This window comes from Rhinopithecus bieti, unplaced genomic scaffold (assembly GCF_001698545.2).
Source record: "Rhinopithecus bieti isolate Rb0 unplaced genomic scaffold, ASM169854v2 scaffold_31548, whole genome shotgun sequence".
Taxonomy (NCBI): domain Eukaryota; kingdom Metazoa; phylum Chordata; class Mammalia; order Primates; family Cercopithecidae; genus Rhinopithecus; species Rhinopithecus bieti.
Window position 1 is genome coordinate 4,140,232 of NW_016814470.1, and position 23,538 is coordinate 4,163,769.

At 38.3% G+C, this 23,538-nt stretch overlaps 1 protein-coding gene across 6 annotated transcripts in view; it reads right to left on the reverse strand.

Moving 5' to 3' along the window:
• IQCH (IQ motif containing H) overlaps positions 1 to 23,538 on the reverse strand; it is a 255,954-nt gene that overhangs the window by 100,142 nt on the left and 132,274 nt on the right. For 5 of the 6 annotated variants that reach the window (XM_017851107.1, XM_017851105.1, XM_017851104.1 and 2 more), the window contains exons 10-13: positions 18,579 to 19,130; positions 17,808 to 17,874; positions 6,184 to 6,267; positions 994 to 1,169 (exon numbers count right to left, since the gene is read on the reverse strand). In XM_017851107.1, coding sequence (XP_017706596.1) covers positions 994 to 1,169; positions 6,184 to 6,267; positions 17,808 to 17,874; positions 18,579 to 19,130 — 879 coding nt within the window. Of the gene's footprint in view, positions 1 to 993; positions 1,170 to 6,183; positions 6,268 to 16,261; positions 16,304 to 17,807; positions 17,875 to 18,578; positions 19,131 to 23,538 lie in introns of those variants that run through there. The other variant, XM_017851109.1, reaches the window with a different exon arrangement.

Consider the following 23,538-nt stretch of genomic DNA (forward strand, 5'->3'; position numbering starts at 1 on the left):
GGTAGAAAAGAATAAATCCTGACAACAATTCAGTGAGTATCAGCAAAGTAGAAATGCTATCGAAACCCTCCCCAGTCCTGGCAAGACTTTCCTTAGGTCCCTCCCCCACCCCCCCTTTTTTTTGGTCAAATCATGGTACATCTGAAGTGTTAATGGGTAGTCACCCAACACATAGGTGTTCCCTATGTAGAGCATGCAATCACTTTGGCAATAGAGAGACAGTTGACTTTGGTGCATTTCAATTGTAAATGAAGACAGCTATCTTTAATTACACCAAAAAAGTCTCCTCAAAAATGCATAGTCCATTAGGTATTAAACTGTTACCTGGTTAACATGGAAAGTTTAAATTCTTGTTAAAATGTAGATAAATTCATTTTAAGCCATCTTTTGTACTGCCTTATTCTAGAACTCTGCCTTTATCATTCCATGAATTTCCCAAACGCTCTTGTCTAGGAATAGGATTCCACTCAGAATTCATTCCATTCACTAAAAAATCAGCACAATTAAAAAAAAAAAAAAAAAACCTGAACATTTTTCATTAGGAACTATCTGATATGGTAAATCAAGCCAAATTCCCCTCAGGGGAAAAAACATGGAGTACCTGTGTGGATCAGAAAAGAGAGGGCCTGGTCTAGTTCTGCTCCTAACTAGTTTTGTGACCGTGGGCAGGCCCAGCCTTTCTCTGACTTAGTGTCCTCCACACAAAATGAAGAAAAAGAAATGTAAATGTTATAAATCCACCTACTTGATGGTACCACCTAGTAACTGGAATTAGGCTACGACTACAGAGAAACTGGGCAGGGGTAGCTCCACCAAGTCTGAAAGTTAAACTGGAATATTTATTTCCTACAGACCAACTAGTAGTCTAATCAGTAAAGCTGTTAAACTTGCAACAATATTTCACTGATGTGTACCAGAGCAGTGCAAGTTATAAAATTTCCAATTTAATTTTACTGCATCCCTGAAACTGTAGTAATTAGAAGACAAACTCACACGGAAGATGTTTACAGCTTCAGGGGTGATAATTTTGAACCTGTCCTGCAGGTCACTTCTGTCCTCAAGGTTCCCCGATTTGACGGCTGCATGTAGACTTAGGATTCTTTTGTAATACAGCACTAACTCATCATTCATATGATGGGAGCAGATGTAGATGACGTTCACATTGGCATCTAAAAACAACAGGCACAATGTTAATTACTGGTGTGAAGGTAAATGACATTATGAACTCTGGCATCCGAGTGATGTTGTGCAGTTTAAAATAAAGATCATATCCAAAACCCACGTTGAGGTTAATTTAGATTGGTTTTGTACTATCTGAGCAATCTAACCGGCTTTTTTTTTTTTTTTGAGACGGAGTCTCGCTCTGTTGCCCAAGCTGGAGTGCAGTGGCCAGATCTCAGCTCACTGCAAGCTCCGCCTCCCGGGTTCATGCCATTCTCCTGCCTCAGCCTCCCGAGTAGCTGGGACTACAGGCACCCGCCACCTCGCCCGGCTAGTTTTTTTTGTATTTTTTAGTAGAGACGGGGTTTCACCGTGTTAGCCAGGATGGTCTCGATCTCCTGACCTTGTGATCCACCCGCCTCGGCCTCCCAAAGTGCTGGGATTACAGGCTTGAGCCACCGCGCCCGGCCTAACTGGCTTTTTTACAGTTCGGCATTTCTCTAAAGAAAATACAAATAACACCACCACCAAAAAAATAGATGCAATGATTCCTTCAGAAGGAGGGCTGTGAGATACCTTGGAAATGTACTTTCAAATAATATATAGGGATTTAGCCATACAACTCCCATTAACATCAACAGGAATTGCATACTGCTTTAAAAATTTATTCCATTAACTTCAGTAAATTATAAAACAGAGCTATTAACTTTACAAAGCTGATGAAATTGCAATTTCTTATGCTGTATGGACTTGACAGGGCCAATTCAGGGAATGTCCTGTTCAAATAAATGGTCTGATTATAATCATAGCAATGATTATTTCAGGAAACCAGCCTTTCCCCTGCTTGATTCCCAAAGAGGAGTATATTACTTAAAAAACAGGTTTTGTGATTTTTGGTTTAAAGGAAGCACTGCCTTAATTTAACTTTTCTCCTTCTTAAGATGTGCTTCTTACATGTAACATCACAAGAAACCCTAATTAAATATCCCATCCAAATGGAATAGTGAAATGAGAGTATCCACTCCATGCTGCAGAATATTTCAGGGAGTATGAATAGGAAATCAGCAGTCAATGAAGTCATTCATTTGTTCATCCATTCATTCACAAAATAGCTGACTGGTCTGTAGGGGCAAAGCCCTTGGCTAAACGTGGAGGGAAATACAGCAGTTATTGTGGGCACCATGAAGCACGCAGACTAGGTACTTAGACAAGTTCAGAGGAGGGAGCACTGTAAACGTTTACTTAGGCAAGTAGGGCAAAGAGGGGATTTTCAGATTCCTCTGATTGGTTTGGCAGAGTATATATACAGAGCATAGACTGATTAAATTCTAGTTTTTTAACCTTTCTAAGCATTCATTTCTTCATCTGTAAAAAGGGGAATAAAACCACCTGGGGCGTATTGTTTTAGACACTAGTAAATAAGTGAAGATATAGAAAGTATCTGGTGCAGCATCTGGCACATAGTAAGTGCTCAAGAAACAGCACAGGTGTGTGAATGTGCTCCTGGCCCACCCTGACTAGGCTGGCCAACAGTGACTCCCCAGCTGCCCCCACACCTACGTTTCTTTTTTGTTTGTTTGTTTTGTTTTTTGAGACAGAGTCTCACTCTGTCTCCCAGGCTGGAGTGCAGTGATGCAGTCTCGGCTCACTGCAAGCTCCGCCTCCCGGGTTCACGCCTTTCTCCTCCCTCAGCCTTCCGAGTAGCTGGGACTACAGGCGCCCGCAACCACGCCTGGCTACTTTTTTGTATTTTTAGTAGAGACGGGGTTTCACCGTGTTAGCCAGGATGGTCTCGATCTCCTGACCCCGTGATCTGCCTGCCTCGGCCTCCCAAAGTGCTGGGATTACAGGCGTGAGCCACTGCGCCCGGCTCCCTACATTCCTTTTGATCAGTGCCTCAAGATTTAACATGAAGTAGTGTCCTCTGTGTTCTATCCTATTGTTTCCAATCTATTAATCTTGTCTCTCCAAGCTCCTTAAAGGCAATGTTTGTACTATTTCTTATATTCCCCCAAGCCCTGGCACAGTGTGGAATATGTAGGAGTCACTCAATAAACACTAGTGAACTGACTGAAAGGATTATGGAGAGATTCGCAAAGTTGAGAAAGTCTTTTACGCCTAGACGCAAGGCATACAAAAGAAATCTCCCTCTCCAGAGACCTAAACGGGGTGTTTTCTGAACTGGTTCAGTGCTAGGCCCAGAGCAGGTGCTCCATACATGTGAATATTTAGGTGGCTCCCATTTAATTTTGAAGCATAAACCTCAAAATAAATTAACTGAGGAGACAGTAAGTAAATAACTTGCATCCAATTGCTGAATCATCAAATTAGTCATCCGAAGTCTTGTGTTTTGAAGAAGAGACTAGCATCTAAACAAATTACAATAGAGGTTTTAAAAATCAAACTAATGAGTTTTTTTAAGTATGAAAGAATAGGGCAGAAAAACAACAAAAATAGCTTACAGACTGTAGCAGATGAAAAGCAAATTTTTTCTTGGGAAGAAATTTCTAGGTTACAAATGATAAAAGGAATCATGTTGCCAATTTCACCTTTCCTGTTCATTTCTGGCAAAGGAATACATATCACCAACTCTAATATTCAGTATTAATGGGTTTTATCGTGGGTTAATTTTACACATGTTCAAAATTAACTGACAGGTAATTTTGGAAAGGAATTGATATGAAGATGAAACTTGCTTTGATTGCTAGTCAGTAATCAGTCACTTTCTTGCTGAACTCATCTAGGAACTAGCCATTGGGGTCTCCACCTGAGAACCATGAATTCACAGACAATATCTAGTGACAAGCCTTACCAGTATGACTGGATTATCTTTGTTTCCCCCGAATAAGAAAGAAAACCATAAGGGATAATTATTTATTCTTCCATAAAATTATTACTTATTTTCTAGTTTATTCACATTTTATTTCACAAGAAAGTACTTTTTTTTTTTTTTTTTGAAACGGAAACTTGCTCGCCCTCCCAGGCGGGAGTGCAGTGGCCGGCTCTCAGCTCACTGCAAGCTCCGCCTCCCGGGTTCACGCCATTCTCCTGTCTCAGCCTCCCGAGTAGCTGGGACTACAGGCGCCCGCCTCGTCGCCCGGCTAGTTTTTTGTATTTTTTAGTAGAGACGGGGTTTCACCGTATTAGCCAGGATGGTCTCGATCTCCTGACCTCGTGATCCGCACGTCTCGGCCTCCCAAAGTGCTGGGATTACAGGCTTGAGCCACCGCGCCCGGCCGAAAGTACTTTTTTTCATCTAACTATTTCTAAACTTTCATTACTCCTCTTGAAGACATTTTACGATTGCACTGCTATATCATAAAGACTATGTACCAAGAAAAAGGCATTTGGCTCATAATCTCTCAGAAATGTTCATATAAGCAAAATATTCCATTGCAGGTAGAGATAGACTGAATTGTTGAGTTGTTTAAAATAGAAGTCTAATACTTTCAAGTCTTTTCCAATAATGAGAATCTTTTATAAAGAAATTATTTGGTGATGGCTTATACTATATATAGAAAGGGATATAAAAAGCTGAAGAAAAAAATTAATTCAAATAAATTNCATTACTCCTCTTGAAGACATTTTAAGATTGCACTGCTATATCATAAAGACTATGTACCAAGAAAAGGCATTTGGCTCATAATCTCTCAGAAATGTTCATATAAGCAAAATATTCCATTGCAGGTAGAGATAGACTGAATTGTTGAGTTGTTTAAAATAGAAGTCTAATACTTTCAAGTCTTTTCCAATAATGAGAATCTTTTATAAAGAAATTATTTGGTGATGGCTTATACTATATATAGAAAGGGATATAAAAAGCTGAAGAAAAAAATTAATTCAAATAAATTATAGCAAAGTCTGCCCTCTGCTAAACTTCAGTGGTTTCCATCCAGTCAGGTTTTTAGTTGAAATAGCTTAATACTAACAAGTCAATCTTAAGTCATTAAAAAAATTTTTTTGTAATGCTGGAAAACAATCTTAGTGCCTAGATAATAGATTAAAGCAATTATGATTATTATTTTAGGACACTGTAAATTTCTAGTACTGATGTATTTTTTGCTACCAAATGGCATTTATAAAATAACAATGATGCTGAAATATATATGAATAATGTAAAGTATGTCATTCCAGGAAGCCAGCTAAGTTGGTCCTTGATCATTTAGAAGTCTTCCTTGTTTTTCTTAAACAAGGGCCAAAGAAATTGCAATTTAACAAAACAAAGAAGTTCTTATTTGATAACTAATAAAATCTAATTTTATGTAACCTTGAATTTGTGGCAAGTATCTCACAAACAGATTCAATGTTATTGCTTAGCTTTTGCAACCTATATTCTTAGAGCCTAATCTGAACCCGGACCTTGAACAGTATCAACCAAAGCTGTCACATTCAGACATCCTTCTTGCCTGGCTCCAGATGGGTGTCTGACTAAGAACTGACCAAACCAGTATCAGAACTTGACTTTCACAAAGATGTATACATCACTCAATCAAGGTCTGTATTTCTAAAAATTCCCTCCATTAGGCACTTCATGTTTTCTAATAACAAGATGCTCTATATTTAAATAAAACCTTCCTTTAAAATTCTATCTTCATTTTCCCCTCTTTCTTCTTATGAAAACACGATGCTTCATTTCTGATACCACCTTTCACTCATTCCCCAGATATTATAAGAGACAAGACTGACTCGAATGTAAAATTTTGATTTCACTCACTGCAAGATTCAGTAAATAAAGAAGATTTTTGGTTTACAGGAGAGAAATTCTGATCCAAACCTGTAGCAAGGAGAATCTAGAAAACTGCCCAAGTAAATTGGTTAAAATGTCATTTTTTAATTCAAGCTGATTTTACTACAAATCTGGTTTTTAAAATAAAACATTTAATTGCCCTGTAAGTAGATTAAAATTCTGAGCTTTTTCCTTGTAGAGGAAAAAAATAATCAACAAACAAACAAACAAAACATTTTATCAACACCCACTGATAAACATTCCAAAGAGGCACTTGTGTAAACTGTTGACTGTACCTAAGATGTCACACAGCCTCCCCAGCTGCATGTTCTGCTGTGTGTTGAAATCGGCAATATGTTCTCTCACAGGCTGGGAATACCCTAAAATGCAAACAAGGTGTCAAAACCCAGAAAGAGCAAGTCAATATAGCAACATGGCACAAGAGAATTTCAAAATGTCACAGTCCATATTTCCAGGAAAACATTTTCTCTGAAGCATCTTACAGAAACAACCCAATCCCGAAGAATGAGGTGCTTGTTTCTCGGGAGAATTAAACATTATTCTGGAAGATGTGCTAAGCAACATACTCTGTCACAGAGGGGTTCACATTTTCCAATACCAACACGGCTGCTCAGAATCAAGATGACAAAACATGGAGAAAATTTCTGACATGCAGTGTGAATGTTCATAAGGATGTGTAAGAAAATTATGCTCAGGTTAAAAAAATATGGTTTCGGCTTCTTAATGTGAGCTTCCTATGTGGTATTTTGAAAATGTGTTCCAGAATCATTCTTAAGTGACACACAGATTTCAGATAAATCCCTTGCTGTCAGGAATACATATTTAAATAATTCATATACTAAAGAAATCAACTTCTGCTCACAGTCAAAAGAACTTTTAACCTTCAAAGGGCAAGAAGAGCTAATGCAGTTACTTTGTCAGTACTAATAAAAGTCCTGCAGTTTGCCTTCATTTCCACTGGAAACAGAGCAGAAGGGAAAACACATATGGATTACTATTGTCCAAAAATCTCTCACAAAAGAAACAACAGCGGAAACACTTTCTGCTGATATTTCAGGTCATTAAAAAAAAAGTGAATCAAAACATAAACTTAAAAAGCATGCGTACTCACAAGCAGGTATAATTGCTTATATGAAATTCAACAACTGTAGGGGTAACTCTTTTTTTCTTCATAAAATTGCTTTTCACATTTTGAAGAGATGCTTCAATGCCTCCTTGTGGTTAGTGAGCCCAAACACATGTTTCAAGTGAAACTGCTCTAGATGAAGTGATTTTATATACCACAGTTTCAAGATGTGACATACATTTCCTTTTCAGAATAAGGAAAACTATGGCAATTCAGGCAGTGGGGCTTCAGACCAAATGAACTCTGATAATTGGCTCTTTGCTTTGATGTCAGTGTTTAAACACTAGACAACGTCTGGAAATTAAATGACTTTACAATCATCTAAAAGTCTCTCTTTGCTTTGCATCTGGACTTCAGAATTAAAGAGAGAGGCAGAAGGACAAAGGAGCTGTTTGAATCATTTTGAAAATTATTAATCTCTCAAATAATTTAGAGAACCATTCCACATATAAAAGCTAATATAGGCAGTTACAACTCCAATGTCTTTATGTGTGACTGCAATATCGTACCTTGGGATTTTGCATATGTATAATTTTATCTATATTCAAATAAATGTTTAGAAAGATGTATTGTGGCTAACATATAGCAAGAGTATAAAAAGGCAGGAAAATGCCTCAAGAATAAAGTGTGATTAAGAAAAGTGCCTAAGAGCATTCCATGACTGCATTGCCTTTCAAAAGTAAAGATAAAAGCAGTATAATATGTCTCATTAAGATGATGTTCAATTTAAAATATAAAAGATGTCTGATCACTTTGTTGCCACATATGCAGCATGTGAGTGAATAAGTCTGTGTTCCATTCCACTGTCTGAAGTCAGTTTTCCAACAAATTACTTGGGAGTTCTGTTACCACTGATCAAGAATGCCTATAAAGTGTCTACATAGAATACACCCATTTTAAAGAAGTGTATGCTAATCTTGGAACATTGTAATAGAGAATCATATGCAATTACAGATATGAAAACATCTTGTAAACTGTAAAGTGCTTTGTAAACACAAGGTATTTTAATGTTACAAGGTATGGGTGTTTCCAAAACATATAACAACAACAAACTCTGTGACAAGCAACAGACCATTCTACATGGACGAGATACAATGCAATGTACAATGACATCAGCAGAGCAGAAGTTGGGAGTCACTATATTTTTTTAGTCAGACTTGTTTTGTTTTATACATCCATAAAGTACATGTGTTGACAGGTGAAAAGATTTCATCAATGTTGGTAGCATATACTAAATATAACAGTGACTTAACCAGGAAACTATCAACAAGGATGTCGTGGTTTGCGGGAGTTCAGTAGACATGCCCAGTGGCGATGAGATACGACACTTTGGAATATAATCTACAATGACATGGTTTCTTCAAGGGTCTGATTAGGAACACTGGGGGAGTTCTGAGAGACCATTATCCTCAATCCTGTCATATTATAGATAAGGAAACTCAAGGTAAGTGTCTTGTCTCTCGTCCAAGGTCACATAAACCTACCAATTATTATACAGTTTAGATACTACATATTAGCTCTTGTAAGAAATTTAGTTATCTAAAATAAAAGACTCTCCAAGTGTAGCAGAGAAAAACTCCAGAAGGGACAAAGAGCTTTGGCCTCTTTTCTCACTTTTATTTTCAGTTGTTGTGGTAGGCAGAATAATGACCGTTCAAAAATGTCCGAGTTCTAATACCCACAACCAGTGAATATATTGGATTACATGACAAAGAAGAAATAAAGTTGCTAATGGAATTAAGGTTGCTATCAACCGACCTTAAAATCAAGAGATTATCCTGGATTGTCTGGCTAGACCAGGTGTAACTGTCAGAGTTCTTAGAAGTGGGAGAGGGAAGCAGAAGAGAAGAGTTGCTAGGTCTCCACCGAGGCAATAAGGTCCTCATCATCATGCGTTATATGCCTGACCACGCTTTTCTAAAGTTCTTAGTCTCCCTTCACTGTCATTCTCTTGCACCCATTCTTCACCACCCTTTTCTAATTTTGTCACTATATATTTCTTTGCTTGGTTGTTTACTTTGTTGTCCATTTCTTCTTTCACCTGCACCACTCTAGCCCCTGCAACCAGACTCTTAGCTACGTGAGAGCAGGCACTTGTGAAATCTCCGGTCAAATAAATGAATGAAACATGTGTGAAGCCCCTACTCAAAAAATCTTTTTAATTCTTTTTTTTTTTGTTTGTTTTTTTTTGACAGGGTATCACTCTGTTGCCCAGGCTGGAGTGCAGTGGTGCGATCTCAACTCACTGTGGCCTCAACCTCCTGGGCTCAAGTGATCCTCTCACCTCAGCTTCTCAATTAGGTGAGACTACTGGTGCACACCACCACATCTGGTTAATTTTTGTAATTTTTGTAGAGCCAGGGTTTCACCATGTTCCCCAGGCTACTTTCAAATTCCTGGGCTAAAGTGATCCACCCACCTCAGCCTCCCAAAGTGCTGGTATTATAGGGGTGAGTCACCATGTCCATCTTTTAAATTCTTAGCCCTTTCTCCTGTGTGTTCTCATCACTCCTTCTTTCAACTCTCCTAAAATTGGGTTCTCTAAGCTGGAGAACTTCTGGAGAATTCAAAGAATGGTAAGTGGGATTTGTAGCTTTTTCCAGGTCCTCATTAGCACAGAATACAACACTAGCAGAAAGAGGCACTCTCTCTTCCTCATCACTGTAGAAAGGATCACAGCCTCTTTTCTCATGGCCATTCTCACTTCCTGCAAAATATTCCTAGTTTGATAGAGAGTTCCACCTTTTCTCAAATAAGTAGTTGTGAAATATTATTGTCTCTACATCAAAGAAGGTTACCTGAGAGCTGCCTCTCTGAAGTTATTCATCTACTACTTCTGGTCCTCCATTGAACCAAGGTTGCTCATCAAGGGTTACTGGCAATCATTTCTCCATCTTCATTTCTACCTTCACTGCCTTTCCCAGTCCCTTTCTGCATAAACATCTATCAGATGATACTAATTGCTGCTTTGCATCCAGCAAACCAGCTCTGCTAGGATTGGCTTTTCTTCCACAGTAACCACAGAAATCCAAGAACATGAGCAAGGTCATGCTGAGTGACTGAGCCCCCTTGGCACTGGTGCATGCCTCTGTGACATGCCCCTGTTGTTGCAGCAGATCACACGTTCTTGAATACTAGGCTTCTTACCCTGTGGTTGACTCCTAGTTTCTTTTGTCTCCCAAGTCCTATCTCTTATAATGGTACTCAAGGCAGAGAAGAGGTTACCAACAGACTCCTGATTACCAAGTAGTAGCTGTTTATCTCATCACCCTGGCCTGGGATGGTAGTCATTCATGCCTCAGTTTGATGGTCTGGAGGAGTAGTTCTCAACCTTTTCCTCATTTTGAAACTCATGATCAGTGATGTTCAATGCATCACATCCTCCCAGCAGCATACTCAGGCTTACTTCATCCCTTTCTCTTCTACTCAAGAGAGTACACTGGATGAAAGATGAAGAAGAGTGACATTGATACAAAGATAATCTGGAATTGCTCCAATTCATAAGAAAACTTTGGTATTCTAATGGTAGAAAAATAAGAGGACATGTGATATATTCACAAATGATTGCACATCATCATCTTGTAATAATAGAGAACTATGATCTAGACACTGTGGTTGTAATCAGGTTTTAATTACTTATGCAAGTGTGAAAGCACAAGATACCAGAGAGCAAGAAGGTGGGATCCCAAAAGATGGCAAGAAACAGCTCTATCTGGGTTATTTATTCAGTATATCCATTACCAGTTAGATTAAAATAAAACTGATAGTTGTTTTTTGGGGGCAATTGAAGAGGATTAGGGAATTTTGTTATAAAGATGTAGAAAACGTAGAAGTACCTTTGTTGAGTTTTGAAAACATCCTCAAACCAAATGGGCCAAATGGATTCACCTTCAAAAAAGTAAGGAAGTTCTCTTGTTTAAACTTTTGTCAGTGGTTAGCACAGCATTGCATGCAACTAAAGCCAGTTGTATTAGCCCATTTTCACATTGCTATAAAGAACTACTTGGCCAGGCGTGGTGGCTCATGCTTGTAATCCCAACACTTTGGGAGGCCGAGGTGGGCGGATCACCTGAGGTTGGGAGTTCGAGACCAGCCTGACCAACATGGAGAAACCCCATCTCTACTACAAATACAAAATTAGCTGGGTGTAGTGGTGCATGCCTATAATCCCAACTACTCAGGAGGCTGAGGCAGGAGAATTGTGTGAACCCAGGAGGCGGAGGTTGCGGTGAGCTAAGATCATGCCATTGTACTCCAGCCTGGGCAACAAGAGCAAAACTCCATCTCAAAAAAAAAAAAAAAAAACTGCCTGAGACTGGGTAATTTATGAAGAAAAAAGGTTTAATTGACTCACAGTTCCACATGGCTGGGGAGGCTTCAGAAGACTTACAATCATGGCGGAAGGTGAAGGGGAAACAAAGACCTTCTTCACATGGTGGCAGGAGAGAGACAGTGAGCGAGGGGGTAAGTGCCACACTTTAAAACTATCGGCTCTTGTGAGAACTCACTCACTACCACAAGAAAAACAAGGGGGAAACCTGCCCCTGTAATACAATTGTCTCCTACCAGGCCCCTCCTCCAACATATGGGGATTACAATTCAAAATGAGATTTGGGTGGTGACACAGAACCAAACCATGTCAGCAGTGATTCTCAAATTGTGATCTGGGGACCCTAGTGGATACTGAGAACCTTTCAGGGAGTCTGCAGGGTCAAAACTGTTTTCAAAATTATACTAAGATGTTCTTTGCCTTTTTCAATCTTGTTCTCTTACAAGTTACAAAAGACAAAAAGTTTATAAATATGATTGTAGATTCCACATTGTAACTAACACTTAGAATTACCATTGTTGAGTTTAGTATAAAGTCAAAGAAGAATATACACAACTATCTGAAAAGGCTGTAAAATATACAAATTATTCTTCCATTTTCCAAATACTTATCTGTGTAGGGCTGGATTTTCTTCATGTGTGTCAACCAAAACAACATGTTGCAACAGAATGAATACAGAAGCAGATATGAGAATCCAACCATGTTCTATTAATTTTTCAGACCTGTCGAGACAGTCCTACCCTTCTCACTAATTTCTTTTGTTTTAGAAAATAATTATGTTTCAAAAATATGTTATTTAGGTTAGTGTTGGTAGTGGGCTTATTATTGTTATTTTAAAAGAAGTTAATAAACATTTTTAAAATTTCTCTGTTTTAATTTCAAATACAGTTGATAATGACAGATATAACCCACTTAAACCAATGTTCTTTAGGGTCTTCAATAATCATGATGAGTGTAAAAGGGTCCTGAGAACCACTGAACAAAACTTTTAATATTGTTTATGAGTGTAAAGGATTTTATCTTTTATAGTGAAAAATTCCTTTTACAGCATATCCTAATATTAATAGATCTCATGAAAAGCCTATAAGCTGGAGTCACCTAATACCTAGTTCAATGTTGTTTCCCTGTTTCATGGTACAACATCATATAGCTCAAGACCAATTGGATAATTTCATATTACAAGATCATGGGACCAATTCTGATCTAACCAGTATCAATGAGTGTTGATTTGGATACATGGGTGAATACAAATATGTGTTGGTTTGGGCTATAAAACATTTTTAAAGTTTGAGTGTACTTTGTTCCTGATTCTGAAAGATCTGGATATTTCTGGGAAATACTCACAAAGATCTGGATATTTCTGGGAAATGCTGTCTGGGAAGTCTTGGCAGTACACCTATCCCAAGGATCTAGTATGGCAACACCATAGTTAAACTATGGATTCTATACTACTTGCCAAAATATATGTTGAAGACTGCAAAGATGTTATTGAAAGTCCAGATTTTCTAGCCTGAGGTGGAAGGAACAACATCTATCCTGTCTTTGAGTTGTCAACTCAAAAGTTAAAAGCAGCATTGAACTGGGTATCAGGTGACTCCAGCTCATAGCAGAGAAAGTTGAAAGGCGGCAATATGCGTGGAGGCATAGCAAAAAGTGATTGCAGATCTAACGCCCTTGGCTGCCATCCTCCACTCTGCCCCTGTTCACAAATGTAGGTGAGCTCAAGCTTTTATCTCTTGGCAGAAAAGCATGGAGTTAGGAAGCAAGAGTCTCATAAGCATTTGGGACTTTCTCAGTTCGGTGTATGATTGGTTGCACACAAAAGTAAGTTTCCCTATCCTTTCTTGTAGGCTTCCGTGAAAGTGCAGACGAGCTAGAAAGTGCTTTATTTCATGAACTTCATAATACCAGGATCCACAATTTTTATCAAATGAAGAATTTGAAGACCACTACTTGTTTTAACCCCAAGAATAATAACTTGCTAAAATAGGGCACAGAGGGAAAATATGAAACTGAACTATATATATTCTTTTTAGTCATCAAATCAATTGGCAGCGAAATAAAAGATTACACGGAGAAAAAAAAAATCCCACCTCAGTATGTCTCCTATTTTTACTTTAAAGATGGAGGAGAAGTGAGAGTGAAAACTCATCCCTGGGGGTTTAATTGGCTGGCAGTGGCTTCATATACTGCTCACAGCAGCAGAGCCCCATACTTGGCACGTCTCACTTAATGTCAATATATTTTAAAAAGCAACTGAGTTTACATGTAGCACCAAGTGATGTGCTGCAATAAAAAAGCACAGGGGTTAAATTAAAAGTGGAGGAAATAGTTGGCCAAAGAAACTGGGAGCAAAATTAGTCTGTAGGCTTTATTTAGACATCTGTTTCTTCTAGAGGAATTAGGATTCTTCAAGTTCCTTCTCATTTGACTGATAGATTTTACTTAAAATAGACCCTAATATTTTATTCCTGTTATGAACCACTGTGGATTATTTTGTTATAATTATATTTCATTAATAAAAATGATAAAATATGTAATATCCAATTAAGAGATCAGCCTATAAACTCTGAAAAATGTTTCTCTATCATCTTATAAAATCACAAGGCAAATCAGGTTTTTTTTTGACAGCAGCATTCCACTTCTCTTGTGGGTTAAAAATAGCTAAAATTTTTGTTATATCTACAAATACTATCTGAAATACATAACAATCAATCAAGCTTCATAAGTCTTTTTTTTTTAATTCTTTTTCTTTCTTTTTTTTTTTTTTTTTTTTTTTTGTTTTTTTTTTTTTGAGATGGAGTCTTGCTCTGTCACCAGGCTGGAGTGCTGTGGTGTGATCTCGGCTCACTGCAACCTCCGCCTCCCAGGTTCAAGCAATTCTCCTGCTTCAGCCTCCCAAGTAGCTGGGACTACAGGCACACAGCACCACGACCAGCTAATTTTCGTATTTTTACTAGAGATGGGGTTTCACCATATTGGCCAGGATGGTCTTGATCTCTTGACCTCGTGATCTGCCTGCCTCGGCCGCCTGAAGGGCTGGGATTACAGGTGTGAGCCACCGTGCCCGGCCCAAGTCCTCCTTTCAAAGAGGTTACTCCACACTGTTTAATTGTCTTACTGTTCATATTACCAAGCCATAGATTTTAAAATACTTTATAAATATTTTGTGGTCAAAAACCTTACTGCAAGGCCATCCTTTCTGTGATCACCAGTTTGGAAAATGCAATTATTCCCATGTGTGCAAAACTGCATAAATAACCAAATGCTCACAACTACAATATATTATGCCGTTATCAGCTACTTAGCTTTCATCTGAAGGGTTCAAACAAGTTAGTGTAGCCCCAATTGGCTAGTGGCATGGTGTGATTATGTGTAGAGCTAATTCTACAGCAAATTTCCTATGGAAAGAGAAAAAGAGGACAAGGCTGCAACTTGTGTTAAATGCCTGAACCAGAGAATCCTACCAACTGATTTTCACTAGTGAATCTGTCTCAACTCTGGAAATGAAATTACGAGATTGAATAGATTAGTTTCCTTGCAGTACATTTAAAGAAAAAATTGCTTCACCTTCATCCACTTCTATTTTTATAAATTGTATAGGTAAGTCCCTGGTGCATGAGACAAAGTTTGTGGCATCTAGCTGAAATCTTCTTTAAGGACTCCCAGGGACGTGGTACACAAAAAAGGGTACCCTATATCCTTAAAAATATACACATAGTTTGAGAATTCTATCTGTGGAACAGGTAGGAGATGACAGCTTGTTGTTACTTAATTTAATGTCCACAAGTTCATTTTTATAAAATCCAAAGCACGGCCGCGATCCCAGCACTTTGGGAGGCCGAGGCGGATGGATCACTTTAGGTCAGGGGTTCAAGACCACCTTGGCCAACATGGTGATAACCCATTTCTACTAAAAATACAAAAATTAGCCAGGCGTGGTGGTACATGCCTATAATCCCAGCTACTCAGGAGGCCGAGGCAGGAGAATGGCTTGAACCCAGGAGGTGGAGGTTGCAGTGAGCCGAGATGGCACCACTGCACTCCAGTCTGGGTGACAGAGTGAGACTCTGTCTCAAAAAAAAAAAAAAAAAATCCAAAACATATTATAGAAACAAATACTATATGATCAAAGCCCAGGTATTATTCTCTTTTGAAAGTGTGCAATTAGTCTTGTAAAATGCTCAGTTGAGAAAAACTCTGAGCTTGTTCTTATCTCTTAGAAATTACACAATTAGTAATTTTTCTTTACAATGGGTATCATGTTGGTAACAAACAAAAATTGCTACATTAGGGAAGACCTTCATATTTATTATATATTTATTTAAACTGAATATGTACAATCCAGAAGAAAACTAGTTTTAATATCATATTTAAAATAATGTTTTCTATTTCTAGCTTCTTTGGCCAGATTATTCTCCCACTTAATTTATTTTATTTTATTAATTTTTTTAGAGACAGTGTCTCTGTCACCCGGGCTGGAATGCAGAGGGATGATCATAGCTCACTGTAATCTCAAACTCCTGGGTTCAAGTGATCTTCCCGCCTTAGCCTTCCCAGTAGAAGGACTACAGGCCTGCGCCACCATGCCTGGCCAATTTTTGAAATTTTTTTAAACAGGGTCTCACTATGTTGTTCAGCCTAGTCTTGAACTGCTGGCCTCAAGCAATCCTCCCAAAGTGCTGGGAACTCCCACTTAATTTATATTCAGAAAGCTCTTTTGAAATTTTAAGATAGTTTCACTCAAATTTTTTTTATTACCCACTTAACATAATGCTTACTTTCAAATTTTTCCTTCTTTGGAGACTCTTTTGTATCAAGCTTCTCTGCAGAGCAGACTGCATGGAAGTTTTTAGGAGGGTCAGAGGTGGGAGTGTAGGAGTAAAGAAGTTTGTGTCTATCACATCTTTGTGCTAAGCAACTTTGCAAAGTGGGGGCCCTGTATAGAGAAAGCAAAACAAAATTTCCCATATAATATCAGGTCTGGTCCACAATTAGTTGCAGAAGCAAAGGCTCTTGCACCTTATTCGAAGGGCTCAAGTCAACTAATTGGGTCTGCAATTAGCCTCTTTGGTTGCAATCGATTACAAGTGCAGTTTCTGTGTGTGAAATAATCTTGTGTGTAAAAGTAGTTTCACCAAAACAAAAGCCCAACTTAGAATGAAATTCACATCTGTCTTATCTCACTTAGATCCTAAGAAACAAATTTCTTTCATGAGCCATGAAGAAGACCAAAACTAAAAGGCTCTGTGCAATGCAAGTATTTTCTTAACTTTCTGTAAGTATTTAGATCTAAGTACTCCAGAATCTAGAAAAGATTGCCTTATTTTATTATTGATATTTTACTAATTTAAAAATAATTATATTTGTATAATAATTTAAATGTTTTTTCCTTTTCATATTACTGTTCAAATGTGTTATGTTTCTACACTACACATAAGTACACAAACTGGTTATACTCACATATGAATATGAATAAATTGCAATCCAGAATTCTATTACAATAGATCACTTAATGTATTGCTCTACTTAAAAGACTTTAACAAAGAGCTAATATGGATGTAACAAAGAGATTCAGGGGGTTGTGCTGCTTGTCAAAACTCTAGCAAGTCAGCTTAGGAAATCTGACCTCACCAAGGAAGTTTAACACACTAGTGAGACGCAAAACAAAACAAAACAAAATAAGGAAGCAAACAAATCCCAAACATGTTAACAGTAGCTCATGTTTTAAAAGAAACTCCAGTGCAAATTTCTGAAATTCCCAATGTCATTTTGGCATACCTTTTTTTACCAGTGTGTTTCAGACAACAGCTTTTAAGTTCCCCAATTCATAAATGTAATTAAATAATTACATTAGTGCTAATTAACATGAAACTGCAGATTATTTAAGCGCAAAAAACACTATTCAACTTCTTAATTATTCTTGTTCACACAGCATTTCCTTTTGCTCAGGCGCCCTAGGTGCAAATAAAGCATCCCATCTGCTCGTAATTAGAACTAAATAATTTCAGAGAATGTAGCTTATCATTTTGACTGCACATTTGATTAAAAACAGTGTACAAGCAATATCCTGGCTTATTGGCGTAACAGCCACAACACATACAAGCCTGTATTCTTCTATCATTAAAGAAGATCGAAAACATTATCTGTTATTTCAGGGGAAAATACAACTTTTAGTTCATTTCATACAGATGAAAGCGAATTACAGCAAATCACCTCTCCACTGAATAGCAGCCCCCACATAATGACTTTATTTGCTTAATCCCCAAATTAAACGCCGTTTCGAGCGAGGGCCCTGTGTTATTACTCTCATCATGTCGAGAACATTTTCCTGCCGAGACCAATTTGAATAAAACAAGGGGCCTTCCTTGAACTCAATCAAGGAGCCATAATGTGGTGGGTAATAGAGGTTGCTGATAGATTTGCAGGCAAAAGTGTTATACCTAATGATGGGATATGGATAATAGTCCTCCTGGAGGTCCTGATGCGATTCCAGTTGGCTGCCAGATGCTAAAAATCAAGAAGAGCATTGATCAGTGACAGGAAGCTGTAGTGGATTCATCTAGTCAAACTTCAGCTGTTTTTCCACTGTACAGTTAAGCCAGGCATAAATTATATTAATTGATTTAATTACATACTTAAAACATCTTCCCCAATTAATTTAATTAGGTGGCTACATGATGCTACTGGCAGGGGAAGATTAGAGGCAGCTCACTTAATTAACAGAATATGAATGAAAAAAAGAGAAAGCAAACATAAATGAAATTGTGAGCACTAATTAAAAGGCTGTCTGCAAACTTAAATACTTTCTGACAAAGTGGTGACAGCAATGTAGACGAGAGGATTTTTTTTTTTCTGAGCAAATTAAAGTGCCAGAAGGTATATATAGGGAGAAAAAGTAATGCAGTTAAAATATTGATTTTCTGACAGAACTACCACAGTCAAAGTGAAGGGACTTTTTTTTTTCTATAGAAAAATTGCAACAGATTTTGCAGGCACGAAAGCCAGATTCCTGATTAGGGCTAAAATATGATGCACAAACAAATGTGGGGTTTGTGCATCATACATTGATGGGAGAGAAAGGCGAGGGAATCTGAGGCGAGGAGGGTAGTTGGAAACAGAAAGGGAAGATAAAGAGACAACTTATTGCAACCGCTCAAGCACGAAATGTTTAGAAAAAGAGGTCTGCCTTAACAGCTGGCAGCCTTGTGCACCTTGGCTCGAATGTGGAAATTCTCCAGGTGTCTCTGACGTGATTCCTTTAGTATCTTCTTTAGTCGAGTCTTATGGCAATGTAACAGCCAAGCAATGGCAATCACACCTGATGCCCACTTCTGCTGGCGATAAATGAGGAAGAATTTTCTTGCTTTGTAGCACTTCCATGTGGCTTGGATCTTCATGGCGGCCTCCGAATTTCCATCTTGGCCCTTGTACCTTTGCCCTGGAAGATTTATCAGCATTTGGACATGAGCTGGGTCCTCTAACACTGATAGAAGGTCATATCTGGTAAGTTTATTCTTCAGCTCAAACTCTGGAAGGAGGGCCACCAAATTATTCCCTTTTATTTTGACTTCTGGTATTGCATAGTTCCTGAGAAACTTCTCAACGTGTTCCAAGAGAGAAAAAATACCTCCCCAAGCTAAGCTAAAATGTTCCTTGAATGCTAAGAAGTCTGGGGCTGTATTGTCTATGAAACCATCATAAATTAAAAAGTCATAATCCCACAGTGATTTCAGGGCTCTCGAAGGTGTTGTCACTTTCATGGCCTGTGGAAAAAAAGGAATATATTTCAGAAGTGAAAGATATTATGATCTCCTTTAAATGAGTGGTCAAGACACACACACTACCACATTATCATTTAGCATTCAATGGTGGGAAGATATGAATCCTAGTACTGATTGAACACATACGTATCATAATATGAAGGTCTGGCTAGTATATATCATTAAAACTCATTACCAGATGGATATCTTAGAGATCACTCAAATCTATTAACATTTTTATAAAAGTGTTATAAAATTGTTCAAGGAAACTGGTCATAAAAAATTACACATTTAGTTTACTTTGATACAGTCACCTGACCCCCAATCTCTGTGATTTAGTTTTTACACATGCATGCATGGTCTGAGAAGCGTGTTGCTGATTCCGTGTTCATAACTTATCCACCAGTCTGAAAAACAGGGTGAAGCCCTTCTTTGCATTCCTTTGGATAACTTCAAATGTGCCCATTAAAAGTTATTTCTGACTTCATAAAAGATCATCACTTTTTAACATTTGATAGTTCTTCTGTCATCTTCTCTTAATATCCAGAGGTCATTTTTACAAGGAACATTATGTTATACATTATCACCTTTGTCATTCTTAGGGTTCTCTTGACATGTGTTCTTTTATTCTTAAGTCTGGTATCTTCTTAGGAACACATATGGGGCTGTCCCAGGTGGATTAGAATCACAAATCTGATAACAAAACCAAGGGAGCATTTGCTTTTCATTTTGTTCCCATCTGTATTGGCATTTTAAGCTATGAAAATACTTTTATTTGTATTTGGCAAATTTCTAAGAAGCGGATGCTGAGCAATTTTCTTGTTCTTTACACTTCCTATGTTAAAATAATAAATGCTATTTAAAAAATCAAATCAGAGGTTGTTTAGATGACAATAGCAATACATGTCACCCCCACTTAACAAAAAGGAAAGGGAAATTGTGTTGTGTCAATGTCCACTCTGTATCCACTACATTTCAATTCTCAGAACCTATTCTACTGAAGACATAGACACTCTGCCCATGATGTACATGTTCCTAATGGCGTGGAGGGGTTGAGGGAGACGGAGCATACAGATTTTCAGGCCCTGAGTTCTCGTCAGTAAACCCGGTATTAATTTACTGTGATAACTGTTTCTTCTTGCTTAGGGATGTAAGGAATAGATTGTTTTCAATATGTCAGCGTTCTCAGATGTATAAGCCCATCTTTACCAAACTGTAGGGTTATAATTGCTCTTTGCATTTTGAAGAGTTTTCAAAAAACCAAAAGAAAAAAAACCCCAGCAATTTATCCATAACAATTATGCCACAGCACTGAGTTGAGTATTACTATATCAGATTATTCACGCATTTTCTTTTCTCCGGTCCTGGGCGGCGGAATAATTAATTAGACTGCCATCTTAAGTAAAATGCTGAAAACAAGTGTTAAGTCCAAAAGTGCACATTTTCTTTTACTTTAGAAGCACACTTTAAACAGCAGTGAGCTTTTTGTGTACTTTTAACTTGAGTTGTTATAAGGCATAAAATGAGGGAAAAGTCTTCTCGCCAAGCTTCTATCCCTTTCTGATCTAATCAGGGTGCCAGAAGAGAATGCAAGCTACTTGGTAGATGAAAATAAATTCCTTCTCTTGGATGGGCAAGAGAAAGTTGGAGAAGTAATGCCTCCTTCAGCAGCCACCAGTGCTGGCAGGAGAGGCTGCCACTCCTGGTAGGAAACAAGTGGCACATGTTCCAACAGAAATGGCCTCTATGGCCACATTTCTCCCTCCCTTCAGGAACAGTCTCTGATAGTAGGAATTAGAATTCAGAGAAGAATGACAGTGCTTCATCAGTGAGAAATAGCCATGCAAAATAATCACAGATGGATGTGTATGGAGCTGGTTCGTCCTGCCAATCACGTGTGATGCAGTCAACAGGACTCTGAGACTTCTATAAAAAGCAAAGCTATGGATGGGAGATTTGCCAGAGAATCTTGTCTCCTTGGCAATACTCAAGTATTTCTGAAACTTCTTATATTCACAGTGAGACATGTGGAATTAGGGCCATCTATGGAAATGGGACAACTTGGGAGAAACTGAGAAAGGAGAGGACTCACATCTCTCTCAGACAGTGCCTTTCCATGGGGTGGGTCTAGGGTTATGTACATCAGCAAATGCATTTTAGACCTTCTGAAAGAACAGCCTTGCGTGGTAGTGGGAGCGAAATTTATCAGTGGCTGTTTTAGAACAAAGGGATGACACCTTTCTACCTTCTTAGAGGATATTCCAGCAAAGACCTGCTCTCAAAGGAAACATACTCCTGGACATCAAACAGACCACTCAGGCACTGGGAAGCTGTGGGTTTGGAGTCAGCTAAAGCATAACCGTAGTACATCTGTCACAGAGAACGCCACACTTGGGAGCACTTTAGACTTGGAGCAAGAAAAGACATGCCTCTCAAGAGAAAGGCTTCCCAAATTAAAGCCGTGCATCAGCATTGTGAGATCCATTGAGCAGGTAAAGACAAAGCTGCTTCACAGCCTGCTAGGAATAAGAGCCCTGATTAAAGGTCAAGCCATGCTTCAGGTTCGGGCTCCTTCTGTTATTCTTTATTATTTATCTCCGTGAACTTGTCTACTATTATTTGTTGGCTTTCTTTCTTCTTTCTTTCCTTTTTCTTTTCCCCTCCCTTCTTTCCTTCCTCCCTTTATTTCTTTCCTTCCTCCCTCCTTCCCTTCCTTCCTTCTTTTCCCTTCCCTTTTCTTTCTCTCTTTCTTTTTCCCTTCCTCCCTCTCTCTTTCCTTCCTTTTTAAAGACATGCTGTAATCCCAATATGATATTACTGACTTTAAGGCAATTTCTTTTCCTTCTAGCCAAGAAGGATTTCTGTCAAAACACTGTATTCTCACCTGGTCCTTCTTGGGTCACAATCATACCTTTGCAAGATGCCTGTATTTACTAACTGGCCCACACAAAGCCCAAACCTGTGGCCTAATTATTAGCATCTTGCTCCAACTAACTAGCTGGGAAATGTTCTTCGTTTGCAAAGTGTAGTCGCTAATCAGATAACTTTGAGAGTTTCTGGAGCAGTTATTTAGGCAAAATTCTAAATCCAAAACAAAAAACAGGAAAGCAGGATGATGATTACACATGTTAGTAGGTCACAGATGTTAAGCAAAAAAGACAGACCAGTGTTGCATTCTGAAATTTAGAAATACTAGCTGGGTGTGGTGGTGCACACCTGTAGTCCCAGCTACTTGGAAGGCCGAGGTGAGAGGATCGCTTGAGCCCAAGAGTTTGAGGCTGCAGTGAGCTATAATCACACCACTGCACTCCAGCCTGGGTGACAGATTGAGACCCTGTCTCTCAAATAAATAAATAAATAAATAAATAAATAAATAAATAAATAAAATTTAGAAATAACCACCACAAAGAAAATCACATTTCTAAGATAAATGTCTTTATGAAAAATATTCTTTTCATTTATGTGGACAGTATGTGGGTGTGGCGTTAAACTGGATCCATAATCGGATACAAGCAGGATCTCATAGTGGCAAATGGCCAAGTATTTGGGATAATACCACATGGATATCATCTTTAGAGAATGATAATCATTCCATTGCCTAGAAGGATAAACTAAATTCCTTCTGAAACTAAAAGCCAGTGTTCAGTCTCTCAAATACCCAAACATATCCATTAGTAATTAGCCCAGGCAATTGCACTGTGTGAAAAAGAGTAAGTTCTTCCTGAACCTTATGGCTCTAAATGTAAGTTTGGATTTAAAATGTGAACGGAATGTCCCTCAGAAATGGAGTTCTTATTCTTTCCCAAAGACCAGGGATGCTATTTGTCTGACCCTGCTTTTAAATTGTGTTCAGGGTCCACAATGTGTTGAGCTTTTTATAGAATAAACATCAGGATCTCAGCTGGCTAGAACTGTTCAAAAGATGTACATGATATTCAGAGGGAGTAGCTGACCTAATCAGGGGTCTGGAATTCAGCACAGTCACAGGCCTGAATTTTAGAAGACAAGGGAACTTGAAGGTCACTGGCCTTGCCTTTTTCTCAATAGGTTATTATGGGCCCAGGGAAATTAGCCTTGGCCTTAAGTCCAACTAACCTGGGTTCAAATCCAAGCTTTGCCAGTATGTGCTACATACTCTTCGGCAATTTACTACACCCTCTGAACCTAAATTTTCCTTATCTGTAAAAATGAGAGGTCCCTGCAGAGCTGCTGTGATGATTACAGTATGTGTCAAGAACCTTTAACAGTGCCTTAACCCTAGTCAATGTGGTTTTTACTATAGAGAAGGAAACTGAGGCTCAGAGAGGTTAAATGACTTGCCCAAGGTCACAAAGCTAGTTGGTTGATCTTCTTAATTTCCAAGACAGTATTTTTGTTACTATATGACAAAATTCTGTTCCTAAACAACCCA